Source organism: Mustela nigripes, chromosome 3 (assembly GCF_022355385.1).
Source record: "Mustela nigripes isolate SB6536 chromosome 3, MUSNIG.SB6536, whole genome shotgun sequence".
Lineage (NCBI taxonomy): Eukaryota > Metazoa > Chordata > Mammalia > Carnivora > Mustelidae > Mustela > Mustela nigripes.
Genome location: NC_081559.1, coordinates 97,097,869 through 97,123,817, shown reverse-complemented (window position 1 = coordinate 97,123,817; position 25,949 = coordinate 97,097,869). Strand labels below are relative to the sequence as shown.

Genomic DNA, 25,949 nt, shown 5'->3' with positions numbered 1-25,949 from the left:
AATTAATATAATAATATATTACTGTATATTATATTAACATATTATAAGCTTAAACATATTGACATAACTAGATTTAGAAATAAAGCATTACCAATACCCTAAACCTCCCCTTGTCCCCTTGCCTTATTCCTCCATGGGTAACCATTATCCTGACTTCTAATACCATAGGTTAGCTTTTCCCATTTTTGTACTTTGTACTTATACAAAATCCTATATTATGTAATCTTTTGTGTCTGTCTTCTTCACTCAGAATTGTTAGAGTCATCCATATCATAGGGGGTGTTTGTGTTCTGCTGCTCCTCAGTGCTGTCTGTTGTGTGGTTTCCAGTTGGGGGCCATCGTGGACAAATCGCTGTGAACATTCTTGTACATGTCTTCAGGTGTTGGTATATCCTGCATTTCTCTTGCTGTATATCTACGGGTGGAGTCCCTAGGTCAGAGGGAATGCATACATGCAACCTTAGGAGACACTGTGAAGTAGCTTTCCATGGTCGTTTCAAGTTCTAGTCCTACCAGCTGTGTAGGAGTATTACAGTTGCTCCATAGCCTTGCCTACACGTGTTTTTTGTGTGTGTGTTTTTTTTTAATTCTGTGTTGTTTCAATTTAGCCATTCTGTTGACTGTGTGGTAATATCACACTGTCAGTTTAATTGGCATTTCTCTGATGATTCATAATGTGGAATCCCTTTGCATTTGTTTATTGGCCATTTGGATGTTTCTATTGGTGAAGTGCCTATACAAGTCTTTTGCCCTTTTTCTTATCCTACGGATCTGCTTTTTTCTTATTTTATAGGAATGCTTTATACATTCTTTCTGTGTCCCCTACTGATCTGGGGACAATTGTGAGAGTTAAAGCAGGGAGCTAATGATAACTAGATACAACAAGTATTTTAAGTCAGGATCATGCTAGACAAATTGAGCAGACTCCAATGATCAACCCAATGTGTTTGAGTTTTAGAAAGATTTTAAAAGGCATATAGAAAGGCACCAAGGGCTTCACATAAGGAAAAAAAAAAAAAAGTCATGTTTGTAATACATGGTTGTTCAGGGCTCTCTATTCTCTCTTCTCCTGCATCTTCCTGAAGGTGCTTGCCTTCAGAATCCCGTATTGGAATGAGTTTTTATTCCTATGTGATGCTGATTCAGCACTCAGCTTTCTCTCTCTCCACAGTCTGCTTTAGGGTCATTAAACTTGTGACATTTTATGATCCTTTTAGTCCAGCCTCTGATTTTATTAATGAAGAAACAAATCTTGAGTGATTAAATGACATTCCCAAGGTCATATTGCTGGTTAGTTACAGCGCTGGGACTAGAACACAAGGTTGCAGTGCTCTTTCTTCAAGGGCATTTTGATTAAGTCTCGATATTTAAATCAGCCCATAAATACCTTTTTGTGCAAGGTCATTGCAAGGAGTTGACATCTGTTGAAATATTAAGGGGTGAAGGGAGGGCACAGACCCAGAAGTCAGAGACTCAGCCTTTGTCAGGTTTACCATTCACCCTCTCTTTTCTTGGGGACCAAATACAGCTGTACTGGAATGAGCTATGAGAAAACTTGCAACTCCCAAGTCTGTATCCAAAAATACATTGCATGAGGGAAGAAAAGGCGATATTCAACACAAAGTTTTTACAACAGGAAGCAAGTAAATAAGTATAGATTACCTTTGAAAGGAAAGGATTAGGTTGCTTTAGTCAATAAAGAGAAAAGAGAGAAATCAAGCTGCAAGTAGATAAAGTCCCAGTGGTATGAGTGGTGGAGAGCAGCCAGAGCTGTCTTTCACTTCCCCTTTTCCTTCAAATGGGCAAAAGAAAATGTTTGTTTATAGGAGGGAAGGGCTTTGGTTATTACCTGAGACACTGAGTGATGTTTCCTTAGGAGGCTGAAGAATCCCTCCATAGTTTACTAAATTAGAGGCATTCATGTAATTGGGATTGCTATGGTTGGAAATAAGAGATGACCATATTTAAAGTGGCTTAAGCAAAAAGTGTGTGTATAAAATTTTGATGAACTTATGTAACTGCAAAGTCCTTGGGTAGATTCTTACTTCAGGCCTGACAGAATCCAGGCTCTCATAATGTCAGAAACCAATGCCTCTCTCTCTCTCTTGCTGTATCTTTACTTTGCTTTGCATTGACATCCATTTCTGGTAAGACTCTCCCATGTTGGGGCAGCCATGGCACATGCTTCCAGGCTTGCAGTGTTCCAGGCTTAGCAACTCTGGCAGAGTATTTCTTTCCTAGGGGTTCCAGCAGATGTCCTAAGGCAGTCTCTGGAGGGTCTGATCTGGGTCCCCAGCTCATCATCGAACCAGCTACTGTAATGCTGATTGTCCACTCCTTCCTTATCTTTCTACCTTTGGAGATGAAGAGTAGAGTCTGCTCCCGACCTGAACTTCAGGGATGGAGTCAGGGATGGTTGTTCTCCCAAAGGACTATCAGGGTTCTCTTACTGGAAGGAGGGAAGATTAATTCTAGGCAGACACAAAAACTAATATCTACTTTACCATCTGTGATACTATGATTTGCAAGAAATATAGGTGGCCTTTGGAATTTATCAAGAGAGGAGAGCAATCGAGGTATCTTGGGTCCGGTTTATGTGGTGACTTTTGGGGCCTCTTCTGGATGAGGGCTGGCTGCCAGCAGAACCAACTTTGTGATTAGAGGGTTGGAACTTGCAGTCCCACCGTCACTCCTGGGAAGGGGGAAGGGGGTTCTTCAGATAGAATCAATCACCAGTGGTCAATAATTTCATCATTCATGCCTATGTAATGAAGACTGCATAAAACCCCAACTGGGTGGGGTTCAGAGGACCTCCTAGCTGGTGAGCATGTGGAAATGCAGGGAGAGCGGTGCCCCAGAGAAAGCATGGAGGCTCCATGTCCTTTTCCCACACCTTGCCCTCTGCATCTCTTCCATTTGGCCATTCCGGAGTTACATCTCTTTATAGACAGCTGGTAAATCAGTAAGTGAGATGTTTCTCTGATTTTGGTGAGCTGCCCTCACAAATTAATTAAACCCAAAGTGGGGATCATTGGAATCTCAGATCTATAGCCCATTGGTCAGAAGCCCAGGTGATGGGGGCTTTAGTGCCTAGAGATGCAAAGGTCCTAAATACCAGAGTTCCCAGCTGTGAGAAAGGAGCAAGAGTCTGGCTTAGGGCCCGTTCCTTTCCCAATAGCTGGCCAGCCCAGTGACCTGGGTTGAGTCTGTTGCTTGCTCTGGACCTCCCTGTCCTCATCTTTAGTTGGGTGGGGTCAGACAAATCTGTAAGGTGCTACAAAGCCCAGTGTGACCGGTCTTGACGAGGTTGAAGAGGAAGGCCTGACTGTGCTGGCTCTGGCCTAGGCTGACACATCCTCAGGAGGCTTTGGAGTTACACTTTGGGCTTCTGACCATGCTCAGTCCCAGCATGCACCAGGCTATGCCGGTGTCCCACACTCACCAGTCTTCCCCTGGTGCATTTTTCCCCACCTCAGGTGTATCTCGTGGCATGTGCTCTCCCCGCCACACACATCTGGACCTTGCTCCTGCCAGTGGACACTTTCAAGTAGGGCATTGCCCTGGGAAGCACTTATTTGTTCTTAGAGGAGTTCCAGAGCTGACACCCAGAGCCTCGGGGACCTCCTGCATTCCAGCCTGCCTTTCCGGGCTGGGCTGGTGGGCTTGAGGGTCTGGGTGTGCTCTCCTGCATCTTACTTCCTCCTCTCCCAGACTCAGCTCAGAATGCCCAAAGACCCATTGCCCCTTAAAGCCTGAGAGACCCCCACAATCTAACATGGCCCTGAGCAGGGTACTGGCAAGAGAAAGGAATGAGTCTTGTTCTGCACCCACCCAGCACCAGGAGCTGGTCTTTCTGGGGAAGAATGGGGCTGTCTCACTGCCTTTCTACCTGGTCTCTCCAGGTTCTAGAGCAAACTGAAGCCAGTCTATTCTAAGTAAGTCTTGTGGGGTTGGGAAAAATGACATCTGGTTTTTCTCATGTAACTCCAGAATAATTTTTCTAAGTACTATGACCCTAAGCAATAAAGTGTGTGTGTGTGTGTGTGTGTGTGAAATCAGTGCAGTAGGGTCCCAGTTTAGTCAGAAATTCAGGATAGGACCTTGGCACCTATTTTAATGGTATTAAATTCTTCCCTACTTTCAATAAACATGGATTAAGGGCTTACTGTGCTATGTTAGGCACGAGTCGATAGTGGGGATGTGTGTGGCCTTTGCTCTCCAGGCGATCACAGTAGGCCAGGCATGGAATTTTATCATTAAAATAGTGTGGCCACACTGACAAGGAAGCAAGTTCAAGGTTGGTAGTGATTCCTTTTCTTTGAATGAACAGGGAGCCCTTCCCGGAGGAGGTATTACTTGGGCAGGTGGGAATTTTCTGGAGTCCATCTTAAGCAAAGACCTGATATGTCTTGGAAATTTGGAAGGGTCTGGGGCTCAGCAGGGGAGTGGTAAAAAGGCTCAGAGGTCAGGCAGCATTTGGAAAGTGGGGGAGAGACTGGGATGTTAAGTGATGCTAGGAAGCTTGCACCCTAGAGCACAGGCCACATGTCACCTTGGTGTTTCATTAGGATGCAGATTCTGATCAGCAGGTGTGTGCTGGGCCCCAAATTTCTGGCTTTTTTTTTTTTTTTAAAGATTTTATTTATTTATCAGAGAGGGCGGGGGAGAGAGCGAGCACAGACAGACAGAATGGCAGGCAGAGGCAGAGGAAGAAGAAGGACTCGATCCCAGGACGCCGGGATCATGACCTGAGCTGAAGGCAGCTACTTAACCAACTGAGCCACCCAGGCCTCCCATGGCTTTTTTTTTTTTTTTTTAAGATTTTATTTGTTGGGATGCCTGGGTGGCTCAGTTGGTTGGACAATTGCCTTTAGCTCAGGTCATGATCCTGGAGTCCCGGCATCGAGTCCCGCATCAGGCTCCCAGCTCCATGGGGAGTCTGCTTCTCCCTCTAACCTTCTCCTCGCTCATGCTCTCTCTCACTGTCTCTCTCTCAAATAAATAAATAAAATCTTAAAAAAGAAAACCGTTAAAAAAAAAGATTTTATTTATTTATTTGACAGAGATCAGAAGTAGGCAGAGGCAGGCAGAGAAAGAGAAGGGGAAGCAGGCTCCCTGCTGAGAAGAGAGCCCGATGTGGGGCTCGATCCCAGGACCCCGGGATCATGACCCGAGCAGAAGGCAGAGGCTTTAACCCACTGAGCCACCCAGGCGCCCCAATTTCTAGCTTTTTAATAAGCCTTCAGGGCATGCCAGAGGATCACAGTCTGATTGGCAAGAGTGGCTTGTGTGGAGAGTATTTTGGACAGGAGTTATTTTGAATGAGACCCATTGGGGAGCTAGTCCAGGCATGAGAAAATGGCAGCCCCTGTTCAGGGTCTTACAGTGGAATGGGGAGAAGGGGACAGATTTTGGAGTTATAACTGACAGACTTAGGAATTTATTGAGTATGGGAATGAGGAGGAGGAAGTGGAACAGGGTGACTTGCATGCTTCCAGCTGGACAAACTCGGTGAGTGGTACTAGAGTTGATTGAGGTTGGGAGCAGTGGAGGGAGGGCAGGTTTGGATGGATGGATGGCCGTAAGTCAGTTTGGACGTGTCCCATTATAGGTGTAGGTGAGATCTCCAAGCCATGGTGTTGAGTAGGCATTTGGCTGGAGGGATCTGGCTTTGGATGTCTCCCAATGCTGACAACATTTGCTTGTGATTGCATATCCCTAGAGATGGCATTTCAGAGCAGAGGCACGGAGGAGATGCCCAGGGAGAGGGAGTAAAAGGCTAGAAAGGTAGAAGAGAGCTGGGGACAGGGCCTGGTGGTGCTCTGCCATTTGGTGGTCAGGGGGAGGAGACAAGTGAGATAACAGATAAGGACTAGCTTTAAACATGAAAGCAGGATGTTGTTATTGTTGGGCTGCTGTGAACTTAGGGTGTATAATAATGTGCATCTTTGGCAGATACTGCTACATCGTATGAGAGAGCTCACGCTTCATGCTTGCAAATCTGCAAGGCTATTTCCTCGAAGTTTTTCTGGCCCTATGAAAAGAAACAAAAAAATCTACCAGAGGGGATTTGTTCTTATCCTGTCATGCAACAGTAATTTCATTTTCAAATCATTAACAGGAAGGCATCCTTATCTGATCATTCTTGATACAAAACCCTATCTTAGAGGCCTGATACCATCTCCTCAACTTCCCCAAGAGCTTTACTGATTTCAGTTGAGAACTCTTAACTCTAAATAAAACACGGTATGAACCTGGCTCCTTCCTGAACCTCTTTTGGTATCTCTCTATCAGCTGATTCCTTTTTTTTTTTTTTTTTTTTTTTTTTTTGCCTCCTGTCCTGGCATTTTGCTGTAGATTGTTACCAGAATTTCATTGCTACCTTACATGATAAGAGCAGATAATGGAGAGCTGAACTTATTTTCTAATTTACTTTGAAACCAAATTTTAGATTACATGTATGAGGAGAGGAAGAGCCAGGCTATGATGGGTGAGAATAGTCTTTAACTCTGAATATAAATGAATTTTTATAGGAAAGCATCTTTCTCGAGAACTCTCAGTGTGGATATGAGTGGGGGTGTGGTAGAAGTGCTTGGTTTCCAAAACATAAATGCAATCAAAAGCTGACCTTCCCTAGTCTAGCCTGCCAGACTCCTATTCAAAGCTAGTTGGTTTCTTTGAATTCCACCCAGCTTTTCTCTTCATAACAGGAAACTTTATTGTGCTCACCTTAAAGGTAAAAAGGCCCTTTAAAGATGATACTCTGCCTTACCAGGGAGATGGGCTGGGGGAGGTGTTTACTTTTCTGAGACACCTATAGAAACAAATCTATTTCTGAACTTGCGGCCATTTGAATTGAAAGAGCTTCATTTGAGTCTGAGACTTGGAAAGCATTTGATCTTTGATTCCCCCCACACCCCACTCCAGGGGCTTCGAAGCTGAGGGTAGCCAGCAGGGGCCATGTGGTCCAGAGCACCAGCCCTGGACCAGGATGCCTGGGTCTAACTTCTGGCCTGTCCCGGCCAGCTGTGTGAGTCTGAAATCTAACCTGTCCATACCTCAGCTTGCTTATCTTTATAATAGCTGCAAAGTCAAGTCATGGCTGTCTTGTGGTGCTTATTGTAAGGTGTAAATAAGCAAGTCTAGGTGAGGTGTTCAGAAGAGTGCATGAAATACACAGGCATTATATTACCTGGAGCTGGTATTATCCCCATGCTGGAGCAGCTGATGGGATCCCGTAGTAAGTAGTATGAGCGGCCATTCAAGCCCTGCTGCTGTGCTCAGTCCTCCACGTGTGCATATGTCCCTGAGCTTTTCTTACAGTCACTCCATGAAGCGGATACTATTATTTTAGCCATTTCAGGGCTGGAGTTTCAACCCAGGTCCGTCTGACAACAAATCCCAGTGCTCCCTCCCTCCGCTGTACTGGAGTGCAGCCTGTCACGTGGCCATGGGGCATTGGGTGTGGGGGGGAATGTGTGCTGGAGAGTGGAGTAGGGGATGGCGGAAGGAAGTGAAGATTCCTAGCCTGTGACCAGGTGATCAGACAGTCATGGAGACTCCTTGCCCCTTGTCATTCTTCCTGGAGAGGAATCGTATGGGGGCGGTGAGCTGGGGAGGGGCTCAGGGCTCCTGTCTTCCTGGGATTCGGAATTTGTCTTTCTTCTTGCCATCTTGCCTTCCATCAGTTGTTTATTTTATTACAGGCTCTCCTCCTTGCCTCTCTTCTGGAAACCCCAAGTACCTGTATGCATGTATTGGGGGAGGGATAAAGAGTTTAGAGCCTTCGAGCGGAGTGGCAGAAGTTCTAAACCTGGGCAGTGAAAGAACTCTGACCTGGAAATGAGGGGACCAAAGTCCTGGTCATTTCTCTGCTAATTGTGAGCAGGATAACCCTGCTAAAGTCATGGAATTGTTCTGGGCTTTGTTTGTGAGGTGAGGAGTAGAAGTGTCTGATACCTGGTGGTTCTAGTCGGCCTTCCCCTGGATCTCTGACCTCTGGGAGTTTGTTGGTGGCAGTGAGAATGTGTGGTGATAGAGGAGGTGATGGACGATGATGATGGTGGTGGAAGTGGTGACAGAGAGGGTGATGGGGTGAGGGTGATGGTGATGACGGTAGAGGAGGTGATGGAGAGGCTGATGTTGGGAATGATAATATCATGATGGAGAAGGAGGTGGTAGAGGAGGTGATGGAGACGGTGTGATGGTGGAACTGGTGACAGAGAGGGTGATGGGGTATGGGTGATGGTGATGACGGTAGAAGAGGTGATGGAGATGTAGCAGCAAAGAGGGGGTGGGGTAGAGGTGATGATGAAGGTACTAATGGTCATCCCTACGAAGGGCCCTTGGCTGGCAGCAGGCACGCTATTGAGCATTTTATTACCACGTTTCATTTTCCCAGCAGCTCTTGTTTGGTCCGTTTTATAGATAAGCTTGGATGAGTAAAGCTGAACGTCCCTTGGTGGGTGGAGTTGCCAGATGGAGGCAAAGCCAGAGGGGCCAGGAAATATACCACTGGAACATCTGTGATAAGCACAGAGCAGGAGGGTGGGTAAACCAGCCTTCCTCGTGTTTTCTTACCACATCCTCAGCCTCTATGACCAAGCTATGCCCCGATGGAAACTGAGGATTCTAATTGCAGGACTGCATTCTGCTGGGGCCACCTGTAAGATAACCTCGAAATAGTCTTTCCCCACCCCCCACCACCCCCATCTCCAAATTTTCTTCTAGATGTTTCCTCTTCATCTCTAAATCATCAATTCGGCTGCTGACCTCAACCCTTATGCTTTGAGTCTTGGCCTGCAGCTTCTCTAATAAAGAATTGTGGCATCTTCACGGGGGCCATGATTTATCACATTATTGGGAGACAAATGACTGTCCTCCAACTTGTCTCTCTGGTAAATGTGGCTCTTACATATCCTGTTTTACCTGCTGACCCTCATTGTATGCTGCTTATACCCATCAGGCCATCTTGCGGAGAAACCGGATAAGAAACACGTTTTTTGTGTAGACAATCCAGGGATTGGCCAGTCGCACAGTGGGGTGGGATGCTAGAACTGTCGTCCCCCGAAGGCACTCGACAGAATCAAGACCTTTCAACCCCTGTCTAGACCTCTTTGTTGGGCTCAGGGGTTTTTGTCTTGCTTGAATGAGTGGCCAATTCTTTCTGGAAGGTCCCACTGTCTCCTTCCGTTCCCCTCAAGATGGGGGATGGCAGTCATGCAGGTGCTAGCCTCCGTGTCAGGAGGGTTAGTATGACACCCTCTGGATGGGAAGCTAGCTTCAGATTGACTCTGTATATATTAGATGCATTCAAGTTTGAAAATTTTAAAATTTATTTGACAGAGAGCATGAGCACACACAATCAGGGGGGGCAGCCCGCAGAGGAGAGGGGAAGCAGGCTTCCTGCTAAGCAGAGAACCCACCGTGGAGCTCGATCTGAGATCATGACCTGGGCTGAAGGCAGACACTTAACTCACTGAGCCACCCAGATGCCCTAGATGAATTCAAGTTTTAAATGCCCTCTTGCTCAGCCCTCACCTGGAACCTCCAGTACCCTCTGCACCTCCCACAAATGTTGACAGAGCAATCAGTACATAATGGTTTTCTGTCCTGTGCCGAGGATACAGGAGTGAATATGGGACATCTTGTTCCCATGGAGTTTATGGTCTAGTTGATGCTGTGGTCTGAGGATGACAGGGACAGGAGTAAAAGGTGCTAGTGATCTTGTAGTAGGAAACTTGAAGTACAGCCTTGTGGAGTCAGGAAGGCTTCCTGGAGGCAGTGACAGCAGAAACTTATTGAATAAGAGCTGAACAAAGTCTGGACAGTCAGGAGGAGAGGGGTGGGATGAAGGGACCGAAGGGAAGGAAGAGCAGAAGGGAGAGAGATGTGGTCTGGGTCTGGGCATGTGCAGAGTCTTGGGAGTCTCGGGAGGACAGACTGAGGGGTGTTCACCCCACCTGGGCCTGGCCTGCCTCAGTCATAGGCACTCAGCATCGGTTCCCTCAGGGTCTCTGTCTTGCTGCACAGAGGGGGCACAAGCAAGGACCATGGACCTAGAGAGGCAGGGGGAGATCTGCAGACACATCCACTTGTCTCCACGTTCCCAGAATGCTCTGATGCCTCTGCTGAGCACCGGCGGAGCGTGGCTTTACTCGAGGATAGTGTGGTTTCCCTGGATTTCGAGGGGAGCTCACGGCCAGTACAGACACCACCAGACTGGGATTCCCTGTGTTTGGACTCCTGGGCTGTGTGAATTTAGGCTCTTCACCCCACTTCCCTCGGGATTCTCCTGGTTTACCAGTAGACTCCACTCTTCTGTTTTTTGTTTTGTTTTGTTTTTTTCAGAGCTGATGTCCTGAGGCTTTGATTATCTACCATTTGCGAGTACCTAAATTCCATTCAAACTGCTTTCAGCCATAAAAGCTGATGAGGGTTTGTATGTGGTGGAGGGGTGGTGGGATGAGTTGGTCCCCTGGAGGGGGGCCTGGCCATCCCACAGTCGGCAGCTTCCGCCCTCATTCGTGGCCCTCGTTACCAACACCCACTCCGTGCTGGGTGTTTCAAAAAAGGAAGCATTTCTTTCTTTTTTTTTTTTTTAATTTTTTATTTGATAAAGAGATCACAAGTAGGCAGAGAGGCAGGCAGAGAAAGAGAGGGAAGCAGGCTCCCCGCTGAGCAGAAAGCCTGATGTGGGGCTCAATCCCAGGACCCTGAGATCATGACCCTAGCTGAGCTGAAGGCAGAGGCTTTAACGCACTGAGCCACCCAGGTGCCCCAAGGAAGCACATCTTGTTGAGGAGCAGCCTCGGGCTTTTGTGGCTGCACCACACATCAGACCTAACTGTCCGCAGACTCAGGACTGACTTTTGCAAAGAAAGCTACACCGCTGCATACAGTTGAGATCCACATAGAAAAGTATGTATACAGTAGATTGCAGATGATCGTGGAGCGTGCATTCGTAAAGGAACAGAGGCACTAAAGCGTAACGCTGACCCTAAATGCTGCTTGCTTTGAGCACACATGACTGTCCTATAGCTCCCAGACAGGAGGGCTTGTTTTAGAAATACATATTTGCACTTGTAGCGATTTATAGTTGGTCGTCTTATCCTGAAGCTTGTAGAGCAGAGGAGATGGATGTGATGCTTAGCAAATCACAGACCATTTTGGAATCTGGGTCTCTGGCCTCAACCTGGTGGATGGAGCCACACGCAGGGCTGAGTCCTTTCCTAGGCTCCATCACATAGTGGGGCAAAGACGGGAACATCAAACCATCCGTCTTTGTGGACAGAAGCAGCCATGTGTGGCCTTTAGATCATTTTAAAATTGTGGCCTGTGCCCTTCTCTGAAAACAAATTCTCCCCGCTCTTCTGTCTTCTCCTTAACAACATTTCTCAATAGGAAAGAGGGCAAGAAGGCAGATGTCACTCTGCCCGCAGGTCCCTGGGAAAGTGACCTTAAGGAATCCAGGCGTGCCCCGGCAGGGTGAGAGAACACGGGACGCAGAGTGGGATCTCGTGGGAGGGGGGTGTCCAGTGCTTGGCCAACACCTGGGTCCCTCACATCCCATCTGCATTGCTTCCGACGCCTTTCTGCTTTCCTTGGGCAAACCTTGGGTGCTCACCACGCACCACTTCCAGGAAGCCACCCATTAGGCTGAGGGGTTTGCCTGCTCCTGATGCAGTCACCTCCTCCAAGGCAGCCAAGAAGGTCTTGCAAAGGGAAAAGGTGTGTGGGGGGACAGCCTGAGCAAGGGCTGGCTGCAGCCTGGCTATGGTGACCTTGGGAAGAGACGGAGGGGAGAAAGGAGAAAGGCCAGAGAGACAGAAGAAAGGGAGGAGACAGGACCCCGGCAAGGGTGTGCACAGAAATGAGGGAAGGGTTCTCAGTTACTGTCCACTCAGTCCGCAGGCCTTCGGGGAAGATGGCACTTCAAAATGTGACCAGTGTGACCGTGACAGGGCCACAAATGCCTGATGAAGCAGGCTTCCTCTCGGCTCGTGCTTGTCTTAGACTCGTTCTCAGATGTGGGTTAGCATCAGATCCAACGGGTGGGCTTGTTGCTTCCAGACTGCTGGGCTCTGCTTCCAGCGTCTCTGACTCAGCAGGTCGGGTTGGGATGGAAGATGGGTATTGCTAAGATGTTCCCCGGAGAGGCTGATGCCACTGTTCCTGTTTAGAGAACTACTGTCTCAGAGATGAGAGACCAGAGCAGGGTTCATGCTGGTTTGGGCTCCTTGGCTAGGACAAAGTCAGCGAGATCAAGGTCTCAACTAGCTGGCAGGAGCAGTCTGTCAAATGCAGAGATATAAATTGGGAAAGCACTAAAACCTTTTGTTGGATGTATTTGTCTTTTCCTGGCTTTTCATTCAACTAACCATATGCTTACTTTCCTCTGACAATTGCTATTTAAATGTCACTTGACAAGCAGCCTTTCCTTACCATACTTTACGCTGGTTAATTTATTGTCCACAAAACCTTATGGAGGGTTCTCTAATGGGCCTCCTTTCTCACTTTCTCCACCCACCCCTTCGTTGTTCTGGTTCTGGCCCTGGCTGGCAGCTCTCAGAATGTGCTGCTATTGGACTCCCCAACCTCTCTTCATGCCGTGTCTTTGCCTGGGTGCCCTTGTCCAGGCTAATCCGCGCTCTCCTTTGATTTTCTGGGCATTCACCCCCAGTGGGAGGGTCAACCAGACTGGGCCACCATGAAACTGTAGCCAGATGGCTCTCATGGCCCTTTGCTGGCAGTCACCCGGCTGTGGCTGCCTTGACCTCCTCAGCTTTTTATCACTAATGCCTAGGCCAGAGTCTGGCATAGACCTCAGCTAATCAGGAGATGGGTGCAGAGAGTCCAGAGAACATAAATTGGTTGGGGGAAGTGATCGGGGAGATATCTAACACCTACTCACTGCGGTTGGGTTAGACTAGAGAACTTGACTCTCGGGGCAGAAAGGAGAGAGAAAAGCTATGCTAAGCGCAGAAAACCTAAAGCATTCTCAACATCCCCCTGTACTCTGAGGCTTCAGTGAATTCCATAAAATGGGATTCCCAACACCAGGTAGAAAAGCAAATCTTTGGGATTCCTTTAAATCCCACAAACTACATTTGCTGGAGAGAGAGGGAATTTCCAGATCTTTCCGGCTTAGCACAGACAAAGTATTCTTTTCTAGCAGGTAGTTATGTAAAGTGGGCAGCCTGACAGATAGATGGAGCCCTTTTCAGCTGGGTCACCAGGTTAGGATCTGGATTCATGTCTTGTTTTCCAAACACGCTCCAGCTCCCCGTGGCTGCACTGGACCTTCTTTGTGGGGAAAGCATGTGGCCGAGGACCTTATTATGTGCTTATTTCTTGAGGAGCCTGGTGCTAAAACTGAATTCAGGCAGTGTGCAGAACAGATGTGCTGCCTTTAACTGAGATCTGAGACTGATCCGCCTCACCTTGCATGGCATTCCAGGCTGTGGATGGTCAGCATTTGAGTCTAAAACTGGAGCATAGGAAACTACACTTAACTAGAATGAGAGACTCGCTTGTCAATCTCAGGTACAATCCCATGTTCTGAGCAGTAAGTCAAGGCAGAGGGAGAGCTGTCACCTGGCCCTTGGGGGTCTTGAGTGAATCACTTAGCCTCAGTTCCATCATTTGTAAAACAAAGGGGTTCTGTGCTTGGTCTCTAGAGGGAGACCCACTTGGCTATCCTCTGAGGACTCTGAGATGAATTCTGGGGAGCACATGAAGAGCTACCTTCACTTAAAAGTCGAGAGAGGAGAAAAGAGAGCCCAGAGTCAGCAGCACGAACGTCACCCCATCCCAGGTGGCACAGTGTCACGTCTCCCACAGATAAAACCAGGCAGGCTGACTCAGACGCTGTTGAAATGTCAGGCTTTCGTGTGAGATGCTGTTGGACATCGGTATTACTTCTGTTTTTAAACAACATTACTCCGCTGAGAATAAATCTGTGTCATCGTCTAATGGCGCCTGCCATTTTCCCTCCCTGATCACTACAACTAAAATGAAAGTACTTTATGTGGAAAAACAGCTAAGCTATAAAGGTATTTCTTAACCCAGAGCACAAGGCTGTCTGGAATATAATACAAATCTATCAATAATGCAGTTAAAACAGTTTACTTTCTTAACATGACTAGGTTCAGTTCACTGATCTTCGTTCAAGTTCCTAGTAAAGTTACTTATCTGCGGGCTACACATTGCACCATACAGACCAAAGCATTATAGATTTTTCCAAATGTGAGTCCAAACTGATGGCAGCCAAACATAAATTTAGTCAAGTCTTTAATATACTCTATTAAGGCCCGAATAAGATTTTCAAGCTTTGTCTCAGAGTAGCTAGGATGAGAGCTGGACCAGTTGCAAATAGCCCAATAAAAAGTTACCTTTGGACATGATATTTATTCTCACTGCCATCTAAAATAATGTATCATTTTTCTTTTTTCAAATGTAAAAGTGAGCAATTACTTGTCATTGTGAAATGACAGATTTTACAAGGGGGCTGGTTTGGTTCCCCCCAACTTGTCCCCAGAGGCTGACTTCTATTCCATGGCCCATAGAGGCACACTTCAGATCCGACAATGGTGAGTGCTTATATGCCTAATGCTCCATTTTCCTAGAACAAAACTATCTTCCAAAGCATAGGAGCAAAGACACCACCACTTCTGCCCACCTCTGCTTGCAGTGGGAGAAGAATATTCCAACAGCCCAACCAAGTATCTGGCACAATCTGCTATTCCACAATGCTGAGGCAGGGTTTAGAATGAGAAATACAAAATACCATTTTGTGCTTTGAGAATTATTTAGGCCATCACTAACTGAGAGTCCCCTCCTATGGAAGGCTTTTCATATGTAAAGATTGGCTGGACCTGCTCTACCCAAGGCTGGGATATGGGATTTGGGTCCACTCAGCTGCCTCAGAATCTTTTTTTTTTTTTAATTAATTTTATTTTTTTCATTATGTTCAGTTAGCCAACATAGAGTACATCATTAGTTTTTGATGTTCAGTGATTCATTCGTTGTGTCTAACACCCAGTGCTCATCATGTCACATGCCCCCCTTAATGCTCATCACCCGCCTCCCCCCCCCCCCCCCCCCCCCCCGCCGTAACCCTCGATTTGTTTCCTGGAGTCCTGAGTCTCTCATGGTTTGTCTCCCTCTCTGATTTCTTTCTGCTCAGTTTTCCCTCCCTTCCTCTGTGGTTTTCCGCACTATTCCTTATATTCCACATATGAGTGAAACCATACGATAATCACATCCGAATCTTAGGAAGAGTATTAGGAATCTTAGGATTCCTTGGTTGGACAGGACTCCCTGGGTATGTGGCTGGGAAGGGGCAGGTAGGAAAATGGGAGGAGACACTAAGGAGTCCTTCTGTGGGGACGGGTACTTGACCCTGTGCCACAGACACTAGCCAGGTACGGCTAGTAACCAACGGAACAGTGTAAGAACAAAAGCCACATTGAGTCTCAAAGTATGAAAAAAAAATAATGTTAAAACTCTCAATTTTAGGTTGATTGCATGTTGACATTGCATGTGAAATAATATTTACCGAAGATTCGGTTAGGAAATGTTAAAACTGACACCCCCTTTTTCTACTTTTTGGATGTGACTATTCAAAATCTTAATTTTAAAGCCACCTACCACCACCTATATTTCTAGTGATCAGTGCTACTTTATATCCATTTCACAGGGTGGAATTATGGCTCATGTTCACATGTTTCCTATATTTTTTAAGCAGAAGAAAATGAGAAACAATCGTAATCTGGAGTCTTTCAGAAAAAATAAATGTATAAGGGAGAGTCTGAGAGTCTGGCAAGCACATGTCCTAGTTGTAGGATGTGGGCAACTCACCTGAGACTCAACTTCCTCTTCTATAAAATGTACATAGTAAGAGCTTTGATCTCACCAGGTTATTGTCAGAAGTGACAAATGCAGAGCAAAGCAGCACAGAGCGCTCAGCTCAGAACCTGACATCGTGAACAATCAATGCTTCGTTATTCTTGGTTATACGTCAAGATTTTTCTGATGCCTTATCATTTTTGTTTAAGATTCAGAGAGAGCGAGTGCTATGAGCAGGGGTAGGAGCAGAGGGAGAGGGAGAAGAACACTCCTCTCTGAACGGGGAGCCCAATATGGGGCTCGATCCCAGGACCCTGACATTATGACCTGAGCTGCAGGCAGACGCTGTAGGAGCCACCCAGGCGCCCCTCTAATGGCTCATTTTTACTTAATCCCTGTGGCTTTCTAACTCCGCTCCTTGTCTCTCTTGTTCTCCAAGTTCCTTTTGGCCATCCTGCCTTCTGCTGTATACCAGACAGCCAAGGTTTCGCCTTATCCCTGCAGAAGCGTGGGTCTGGTTCCCTATTTTTGGCAACTTGTTCAGAATAAGGCGCCTCCCACTTACTGACTTTAGCTCACTTGGATTTCAGAGCAAAAATTTTCTCCTGGCTAAAACTGCCAATCAGGACACAGCACTTTGACTGCTCGTGTCCCTTGCCTCATCCCCAAGATACCTGGTCTTGCCTTCGACTGCACTGCTTCTTTTGACGAGGTCAGTCAAGACCAACTGATGCCACCAAAGAGGGTGAAGGTAACAAGAAAGTTGATGTAACCCGTTGCTCAGGAGAACCAGGCCAAGGCCAGAACAACTTTGTAACTTGTCCCCAAACCTGGCCTTTTTTCTGTTTTCCTTCGAGGGGCTTGAAAAGCCATGCTGTGTTCAAGTAAGGACAAGTGGGTTCTCTTCGCCTTCTAGATTCTTGCTGCCTGAAGTGGCGCCTCCCACAGTGGAGCAGAACACACATCCGAAATCCTGTGCTCGATGTCCATGTTCTGGGAACTAAGTCTTCAGATGAAGCTGGCTGTACTTGTCTGCAGTGGCAGAGAATAGAAAAGAACTTAAGCCTCAATGAAGACATGTAGCTTCCCTAGGTATGAGAAGCTTCCTAGCTCTTTCAGTTAATGAGATGAACCTTTCAGTCAGAACTGCTTCCAATATAAACAAGGAGAAATCACTTACGGACCCACTTGGAACAGCACACGCGGCTAGAATGCGTCCATGACCATGCTTTTTGAAGCAGTGGAAAAAAGGCTCCCAATTGCCTATGCAAGTATTTTTGTTGTTGTTTAAACACAGAGAAATGATTCTTCCCATCCACTAGCTTTAACTAGGTGATTCAGATGATACCCCTTAGGTGATTTTTCTTTTTTTTCTTTTACTTTTTTTTTTTTTTTTTTTTTTTTTTTTTTTTTTGGCTTTTTTGATTCACTGAGTGTTCTCAGGGAAGCAAACTCAATGAAATAAGCAAACTGGTTTGTGTTTTAAGCTTGGGCTGAGGTTTGACAAGAGAAACCCTTGGAAATTATCAGGGGGAGTGGAGCTTCCTGGGCCTTTTTTGCGGACAGCTAGTATTTGTGGAGGATTTGTTGAGGGAACTGGGTTATTACCAGGGTAGAGAACATACTCAGGGCCACTCAGCCACCAGGTAAGGCAGGCATGCCAAGGGGAGTGCATGTGAGAGGGCCAACCCTGGAGGCATGAACAGGGCTGGTTTTCTGGGAGCATTTGTGAACAAAATGTTTACCATGGATCAGAGGCAGTCAGAGATTATTGCCAACCATCGCTTCCCTGTGGATCTTCCTTACTATGAGAAGCAGATTTAGGAGAGAGAGGGGGCATTTCTAAAAATTCTGTACACAGCTTTAAGATACCAGCTCTCCACACAGGAACTTACATTCTGGTGCCTGGGCTCTGGAGTGAAGAGAGCAAATGCTCTGTAGATTACTGGTCTTCCTTTTTGGGGATGTGTTTTTTGGTGGTGGTTGTGTTTTGTTTTTTTGGTCACTGTAGATAAATGTTCCTTTTCTCTGTTAGAGGTCGTAGAAACAGAGATAAGTGTGTTAAGTTGAGATGTAAATAAAGGGGCATGCAAATATGTCCCTACAGTCATCCTGTGATCTGCTTACGGGTCAGAGCGGTGTCCCTTGAGGGCCTGATCCTTTTGGAGGCTGATGTAGCTCAGAGCCACAAAGGCCATGAGCATGCTATTGGCTAAACTTGAAAGATGTTTTGTATTTTCCATTACTTGAGGATAATTGTCTTTTTCCCCCACGAGGATGGAAGAGATGACACAACGAAATATATTTAAAAAGGAACAGAAGTACTGTTGCAGGAACGAGAATTAGAATTACAGGTGTACACCCCTAGTAAATACATGTCCAAGAAACATTCTCAGTGACAGGCTCTTCCCGATTTTGTGTCCCTTGAAATTGAATGCACAATCAGTGTGACTAAACATGCCTCTTTGTGACAAGGGACACCATTTCCATTTGTCTTGAAAATATCACTGGGTCTTTATGTGGACATTCTTCAAAGTACAAATATTGTTTCACCTGATTTTGCAGAGTGTATACATCTATTTCCTGAAAAAGAACTGGATTGCTAGACTACATAATATGCTTTCTGGATACCCAACAATGAAAACTTTTTTTTTTTTTTTTTTTAAATTAAGAGCTGTCAACAGGTACAAACAATTGTCTAAAGCATTTAACTGTCTAACACAGTCCACGCCCCCCGGGCTTGAAACACTGTGAAATTCCTTTTTGCTAGCAGCAAGAGAAGCTGTCAGGCACAACACTGAAAAATCGGTACCATTTCCTGACCTACGTAAGCGCAGATCTAGGGAGCTCACTATTTTGTTTCTTGCATTATTGTTCTCATGCTGTTTCTGTCTTGCCTCTCGCCTGCTCAGGGCTGATTGTCGTGACCTTGGCGGTCTGCTGGATGCCTAACCAGGTGCGGAGGATTATGGCAGCGGCTAAACCCAAGCACGACTGGACCAAGACCTACTTCCGGGCGTACATGATCCTCCTCCCCTTCTCCGACACCTTCTTCTACCTGAGCTCCATCATCAACCCGCTCCTGTACAACGTGTCCTCGCAGCAGTTCCGCAGGGTGTTCGGCCAGGTGCTGCGCTGCCACCTGACGCTGCCCCACGCCAACCACAGCAAGCACCTGCGCGCCCACGGCGCCTGCACCGCCGCCAGCACCCGCTCAGCACGCCGCCCCCTGATCTTCAGGGCTTCGCGGTCCAACTCCTCTGCAAGAACCAACAAGGTTTTCTTGAGCACTTTCCAGAGCGAGGCCAAGCCCCAGTCTGAGCCCCAGCAATTGAGTCTCGAGTCACTAGAGCCCAACTCGGCAACGAAACCCCCCACTCCTGCCACGGGGAATGGTTTGCAGGAGCACGAAGTGTGAATGTCAGGTATGGAAGCCTTGAAGGCTAACCGGCCTTCTAACTCCCCCAATGAAAGCAACATTATCCTGACACAGCGGTGACGAACTGTGCCCTTAGGAGGGACAGCAGTGGGAGCTAGGGGCCTTGGGGGAAAATGGATGCCCACCTAAGTGCCTTCTAAGGGCGGATTCTGCCAGCTGGACCTTGACTCGGGAGAGACAGGGCAGACTTTTGCTTACGCCTTCCCTTTCTTTAAAAACACGCTGAAAATTCAGACTGAATTTATTCAGAGCTTACAAAAAATGTTTTACACTGCGCTCTTTCAGTGACGAAGGAACTGAACGAAAGAGAACACACTCCCCTCCCCACCCAGAATAACAGGACACCCAGGAGAAGCTTGGGGAGCAGAGGGAGCGGAGGGCCCGAAGAACAAAGCAGGAGGGACGAGCATCTCCTTCAGCTTCAGCAGTGAGCCAAGAGGAGGGCCAAGTGGAGGAGCAGGACGGTGGTGGGGAGCCCGGGCCGGAGGGCCAAGGCGGAACTGCTCCGTTTCTTGGGCCGGGGCCCGTTGCAAAGAGGGGTGTTGCAGCAGCTGATGCACACTGAGTTCAGTTTCCCAGGGGAGCAGAAGGACTGGTACCCGGCGGAGGCGATGAGGCAGGCCGCTGAAGACGCACACGACTTCCGGTACATGACGCCTGCAACACAGACCCAAGGACTTGGGTTAATGCCGGTGCCCAAAGGGGAGCTCATCCTTCCTCCTCCCACAGCCCACGCACCTGGAGGGGTGACGAAGGTGGTTTGGGTTGTTTCCTTGAGCACCACCCCTCCCCCACCACGACCTATAAGGAAGAGGACTTCTTCCCCATATAGCTCCTTTACTTTTGACAAATTGCAGTATCTCCACTAGCTGTTTGGAACAAAGAGCTATTAAACCAAAGTTCGCTTTTAAAAATGGTACAAAAATTATTTACCTTTTTTTAAAATTGCTGTAGCTATCTCATGCCATGGAGAATGATACTGTATCACCTATGGATGTAATCAAATCAAAATTCTCCAAAGAACTAACCCCCATGAGAATAAGATCTCTACTGAAGGGGCCCTGGTTTTTCTGAGGTTTCAAGGTTCCCTAGATTGTAGAGAGGGCGTGGCCCAATGTTGACAATGTACCCAGAAGAGCCTTATTCTAGGAAACAACTTTGCCCTCAGAATATATGGCCATCTGCCTATGTAGCGTCACACCACCTCCTTTTAGTAACATACTATGTAGTTATGTGAAGGAGCACTTAAAACCTGTCCAACTGACAGCACAGTCCTCAGAGAAGGTTATCTTGAATACTCAAGTTCTTTAAGCTGGAACCTTATTCAAATCAAATAATAGCTAACTTCATTTGCGTGCTTACCTGTAGGCCATGCAGTTTACAGTGGACTACTGTGTACTGGTTCAACCCTACAAGAGAGATCCCCATTTCACAGATGGGGAGCCTGAAGGGCAAGAGAAATTTAGGAACTTACTCAAGGTCACACTCCTGAGAAATAGAGGAGCTGGGATTTGAACCTAAATTCTGGCTCCATTCTGTCACATCCTGACTAGTATATATACTAAAGTTGCCAGCCAGTAAACCACAAAAATATTTTTTTTCGGGGGGTGGGTGGTGAGAGGACAACAATATCTCCTACTGAAGCTGGACCTGGACATGAGTGGCTCTGGCTTGTGTGCTTCCCTGCACAGCTGAGGGCTCCAGCCCACCTCACCTTCGGACTCCCTGTGGAGATGGGTGTTTGCAGGCAGTGCTTCTGTTTGCACCTTCCTCCCCCTTCTGAATCGTGGTTTTGGGTTATGGAGAAATAGTAAAGAATTGAGCAACCTAAAACTTCCAAGTGGGAGGTAAATAAATACTTTAAAACACAATAGACTGTAGCTGCTCTGGTAAGATTTATCAGGTAAGATATCTCAGACGGGGGGGGGGGGGGGGGGGGGGGGGGGGTGGGGGGGTATGTGTGTGTGTGTGTGTGTGAGTGAGTGAGTCACTGTCTGATTTGCAGGAAACCTGCTGCTGGGCATTGCCCATTTTATTCTCAGAGTCCCTACATTTTTCTATCCATTGCCATTTTAGGAGCTTCTGCTGTCATTTGCTAGTTCAATGTCAATAAACTTTCTTGAAGTGAACTTTAAAAATTAAGAATACTTCATGTATTTTTCACTGTAAAAAAAAACAAAAAAAACAATGAGATAAGGTGAAGATGCCCCCTAGAAATACCACAGGGGTGCCTGGGTGGCTCAGTGGGTTAAAGCTTCTGCCTTCGGCTCAGGTCATGAACCCAGAGCTCTGGGATCAAGCCCCGATTCAGGCTCTCTGCTTGGCAGGGAGCCTGCTTCTCCCCACCTCTGCCTGCCTCTCTGCCTACTTGTGATCTCTGTCTATCAAATAAATAAAATCTTAAAAAAAAAAAAAAGATGTCGAGTGGCTGGACTAAAATACCACCACCACCATCAAAACAAGACCCATCTCTACAGTGCCTACAAATTAACTGCAGAAACTACATGCAAATGGAAACCAAAAGAAAGCTGGGAGAGCTCACTTGAACAAAACTGGCTCTAAAGGACTGTAATAAGAGACAAAGTAGGGCATTACACAAAGGGGTCAATCCAGCAAGATAGAACATTTGTAAATATTTATGCACCAACATAGAAGCACCTAAATCTATAAAACAAATATTAATAGACCTAAGGGAGAAATAGAAATGCAATACCTGGGGAACCTTAATACCCCATTTATGTTAACAGACCATCCAGACAGAAAATCAACAAGGAAACTTACACCTTCGGTAACATTGAACTTGAGGTAGAATGTTCTGTATATGTTAAGCCCATCAAAAAGCCACAGGGCAGAGAGAGAAGATGGCACAGGAGGAGGATCCTGAGCTCACCTCGTTCCACAGCCATACCCAGGCAATAACCATATCTAGGCAACTAACTGAAAATAACTTGAAAATTGGAAGACCAGATATTCTACAACTCCACAGAGAAAACACCACACAGATGAGGATAGGAGGGTTAGAGATGCAGTTGAGAAGTGAACCCCTAGAACAAATATGAGACACAACATGGGGACTCAAGTCCCCATGGTTAAAGAGACAGCATGTCAAATAAATTGGCCTGAGACACAGCATAGAAACAGTACTTTGCAAAGCACCTGGGGTATGTGTAATGGACATGTATTGACTAATCTTAGAATGTGTGCCGGAGGGGCAGGGATCTTCAGGAGATTTCTCTGGGTACAAACTGCTGGGTACCATTTTTCTCATCCTCCCCCAGCCTAGACAGCCATCACTTGCTGGAGCCAGTTCTAGTACTTTGCTAGTATCTACTTTGCTAGTATCCAAAGGACTCCAGCTCTGAAAAAGGGAGGAGATGAGCCTGCTTCTAGGAGTCTTAACTGGAAGAAGCAAGCCCTGCCCTTTGGTACAGGGAGGGTAGGGCAGAGACTAATTGCAGACAGTTAGGATGAGGGCTGCCGCCTGGCCCCAATCTACCAGCAAGCTCACAGTGGCTATAGCTGGGTTTCTCAACAGCAGGTGAAACAAACCCTGCCTGGAGTGCCCATAGCAACAAAGTGGCTTACTGCAGCCAGCTTGGCTGAGGCCAACTCTACCCCACCATGTCCAGAGCAAATGTGGTTCAGCCACAATGGGAGGGCCTGGTTCTGTTGATGCACTATAGAGCATCATAGGACCTCTTCTATACAAGGCCACCTAATAGACAGAAACACACACAGAGTACTAGAGAGGATGAGACAGAAGAATATGTCTTAAATGAAAGAACAAGATAGAATCACAATAAAAAAGTGAAGCTGAGATACGCTGGAGAGAATGGATCAACTCAGAACTTCAACAAGAGATGAGAGATCTAAAAAGAACCCAGTCAGAGCTAAAGAATCCAACAACTGAAATGAAAAGATACACTGGAAGGAACTAACAGCAGATTAGAGGATGCAAAAGAAGGTATCATCAACCTGGAAGAGAGGGTAATGGAAAGCACCAAGCTCACAGCAAAAAGAAAAAGGGAATGAAAAATGAGAGCAAGTTAAGGAAACTCTGCAACATCATGAAGCATTAAAAGATTTGTATTATAGGAATCCCAGGAGAAGGAGAGAGAAGGGGCAAATACATATTTGAAGGAATAACTGAAAACTTGGCTAATCTGGGGAAGACAACAGACATCCAGATCTAGGAGGCACAGAGGGCCCCTAAGATGGTGAATCAAAGGTGCACACCAAGATACGTAGTAGTTAAAAGGGCAGAAAGTGGTGACAAAAAGAGAATCTTAAAAGCAGCAAGAAGAAAGAAAAGTTATATGCAAGGGAAACCACAACAAAGCTATCAGCTAATTTTTCTTTCTTTCTTTCTTTCTTTCTTTCTTTTAAGATTTTATTTATGGATTTGACAGAGAGAGAGAGAGAGAGAGAGATCACAAGTAGGCAGAGAAGCAGGCAGAGAGCTCTATGTGGGGCTGGATCCCTAGACTCCGAGATCATGACCTGAGCCAAAGGCAGAGGCTTAACCCACTGAGCCACCCAGGTGCCCCATCAACTGATTTTTTAACAGAAACATTGCAGGGTGCAAGGGAGTTTCATGATGTATTCAAAGTGCTAAAAGGAAAAAAACAAGCAAACTCAGAACCAAGAATCTACTCTGTCCAGTAAAGCTATCATTCAGAGTAGAAGGAGAAAGAGTTTCCCAAATAAAAGTTAAAAGTGTTCATTGGCACAACACTGGTCTAGAAGGAAATGCTGAAAGGAATCCTTTAAATGTATACAAATCATAACTAGAGGAAAATTATGAAAGGAAAAAATTACATGAGTGAAAGCAAGCATATAGTAAAGATACTGGGTTAATCACTTATAAAGCCCATATAGAGACTAAAATACAAAAGTTGTTAAATTTATTTACATCTATAAAAATTAGTCAAAGAATACACAAGATAAAAATATGTAAGATATAGCATGTATGTGAAATATCAAAGGGGAATAAAGATGTGAGGCTTTTACAGTGTTTTTGAACTTAAGTGAACATCAACTTAATATAGACTGCTATGCACGTAGGATGTTACATATGAAGCCAATGGTAACCACAAACCGAAAAACTATAAAAGATACACAAAAAATAAAACCAAGCATAACACTAAAGAAAACCATTAAACCACAAAAGAGAACAGAGAAGAAGAAACAGAGTAGAACTACTAGAACTGGAAAACAATTAAAATGGCAATAAATACATACCTATCAATAATTGCTTTAAATGTAAATGGACTAAATGCTATCATCAAAAGAAGGTGACCAGATGGATAAAAACCAACACCCATCTATCTGCTGCCTACAGGATACGAACTTCAGACCTAAAGACACAGGTGAAGGGATGGTTAAAGGTACTCTAAGCAGATGGAAGGGGTGGGGAGAAGCCAGCGTAGCAATTTTTATCAAACAAAATAGATTTTAAAACAAAGAACAGAGTGAAAGAAGAAGAAGGGCATTATATAATGATAAAAGGCTTAATTAAACAAGAAGATACACCAATTATAAATATGCATCCATCATAGGAGAACCTAAATACATAAAGCAAATATGAAGAGACTCAAAGGAAGAAATTGACAGTAATGCAGTAAGACTAGGGAATTTTAACACCCCCCTCAAATCAATGGCTCATCTAGACAGAAAATCAACAAAGAAACAGTGGCTTTTGGTGACATGTTAAGCCAGATGGAACTAACATTCCACACCCAAACAGCAGACTATACATTCTTTTCAAGTACACCCAGAAACTCTCCAAGACAGATATGTTAGGCCACAAACCAGATCTCAATAAATTTAAGAAAACTGAAGTAATCCCAGGTAAGTATTGTTACTAGGCTATACTTGATATGTTACCTTTCCCAACCATAGCAACATGAAACTAGAAATCAATTACCAGGGGGGGAAAAATGAAAAACAAAAACAAAAGCAAACATATTCTACTCAACAACAAATGGATCACAAATCAAAGAGGAAATTAAAAAATACATGGAGACAAATTAAAGTGAAAACACAAAAATCTTTGAGACACAGTAAAAGCAGTTCTAAGAGGGAAGTTTACATTCATATAGGAATAACTCAAGAAACAAGAAAAATCTTAATCTAACTTTATACTTAAAGGAACTAGAAAGAGAAGAACAAAGCCCAGTTAGAAGAAAGGAAATAATAAAGATTAGGTCCGAAAAATACTAAATACAGACAAAAAAAGTAGAAAAGGTCAATAAAATCAAGAGTTCATTCTTTGAAAAGATAAACCAAATTGATAAACGTTTAGTCAGACTTCTCAAGAGAAAAAGAGCACTCAAAATCAGAAATGAAAAGCAAATGCTATCACAGATTGTAAGAGAAACTATGAAAAGTTATATGCCAATAAATTAAACAACCTAGATAAATCCCTAGAAAAAATACAGCCTTCCAAAACTGAATCTGGAAGAAATAGAAAATTTGAACAGACAAGATGCTAGTAATAAAAGTGAATCAGTAATCAAAAAGGTCCAGGACCTTTTTGAAGTTCAGGACCAGATGGCGGCACAGGTGAATTCTACCAAGAATTAAAAAATATATTGGGACCCCTGGGTGGCTCAGTTGGTTAAGCAACTGCCTTCAGCTCAGGTCATGATCCCAGCGTCCT

General features: G+C 45.5%; 2 protein-coding genes across 2 annotated transcripts in view; one reads left to right on the top strand and one right to left on the bottom strand.

Moving 5' to 3' along the window:
- Positions 1-19,414, top strand: part of GPR39 (G protein-coupled receptor 39) — a 198,538-nt gene extending 179,124 nt beyond the window's left edge. Inside the window, exon 2 of the mRNA XM_059394414.1 lies at positions 18,762-19,414. Coding sequence (XP_059250397.1) covers positions 18,762-19,267 — 506 coding nt within the window. The 3' untranslated portion in view covers positions 19,268-19,414. The remainder of the gene's footprint in view (positions 1-18,761) is intronic.
- Positions 19,415-19,511: 97 nt separating this feature from the next.
- The window catches only part of LYPD1 (LY6/PLAUR domain containing 1), a 42,391-nt gene continuing 35,953 nt past the window's right edge, over positions 19,512-25,949 (bottom strand). The window contains exon 3 of the mRNA XM_059394415.1: positions 19,512-19,945. Within this exon, the coding sequence (XP_059250398.1) occupies positions 19,710-19,945 (236 nt within the window). The 3' untranslated portion in view covers positions 19,512-19,709. The remainder of the gene's footprint in view (positions 19,946-25,949) is intronic.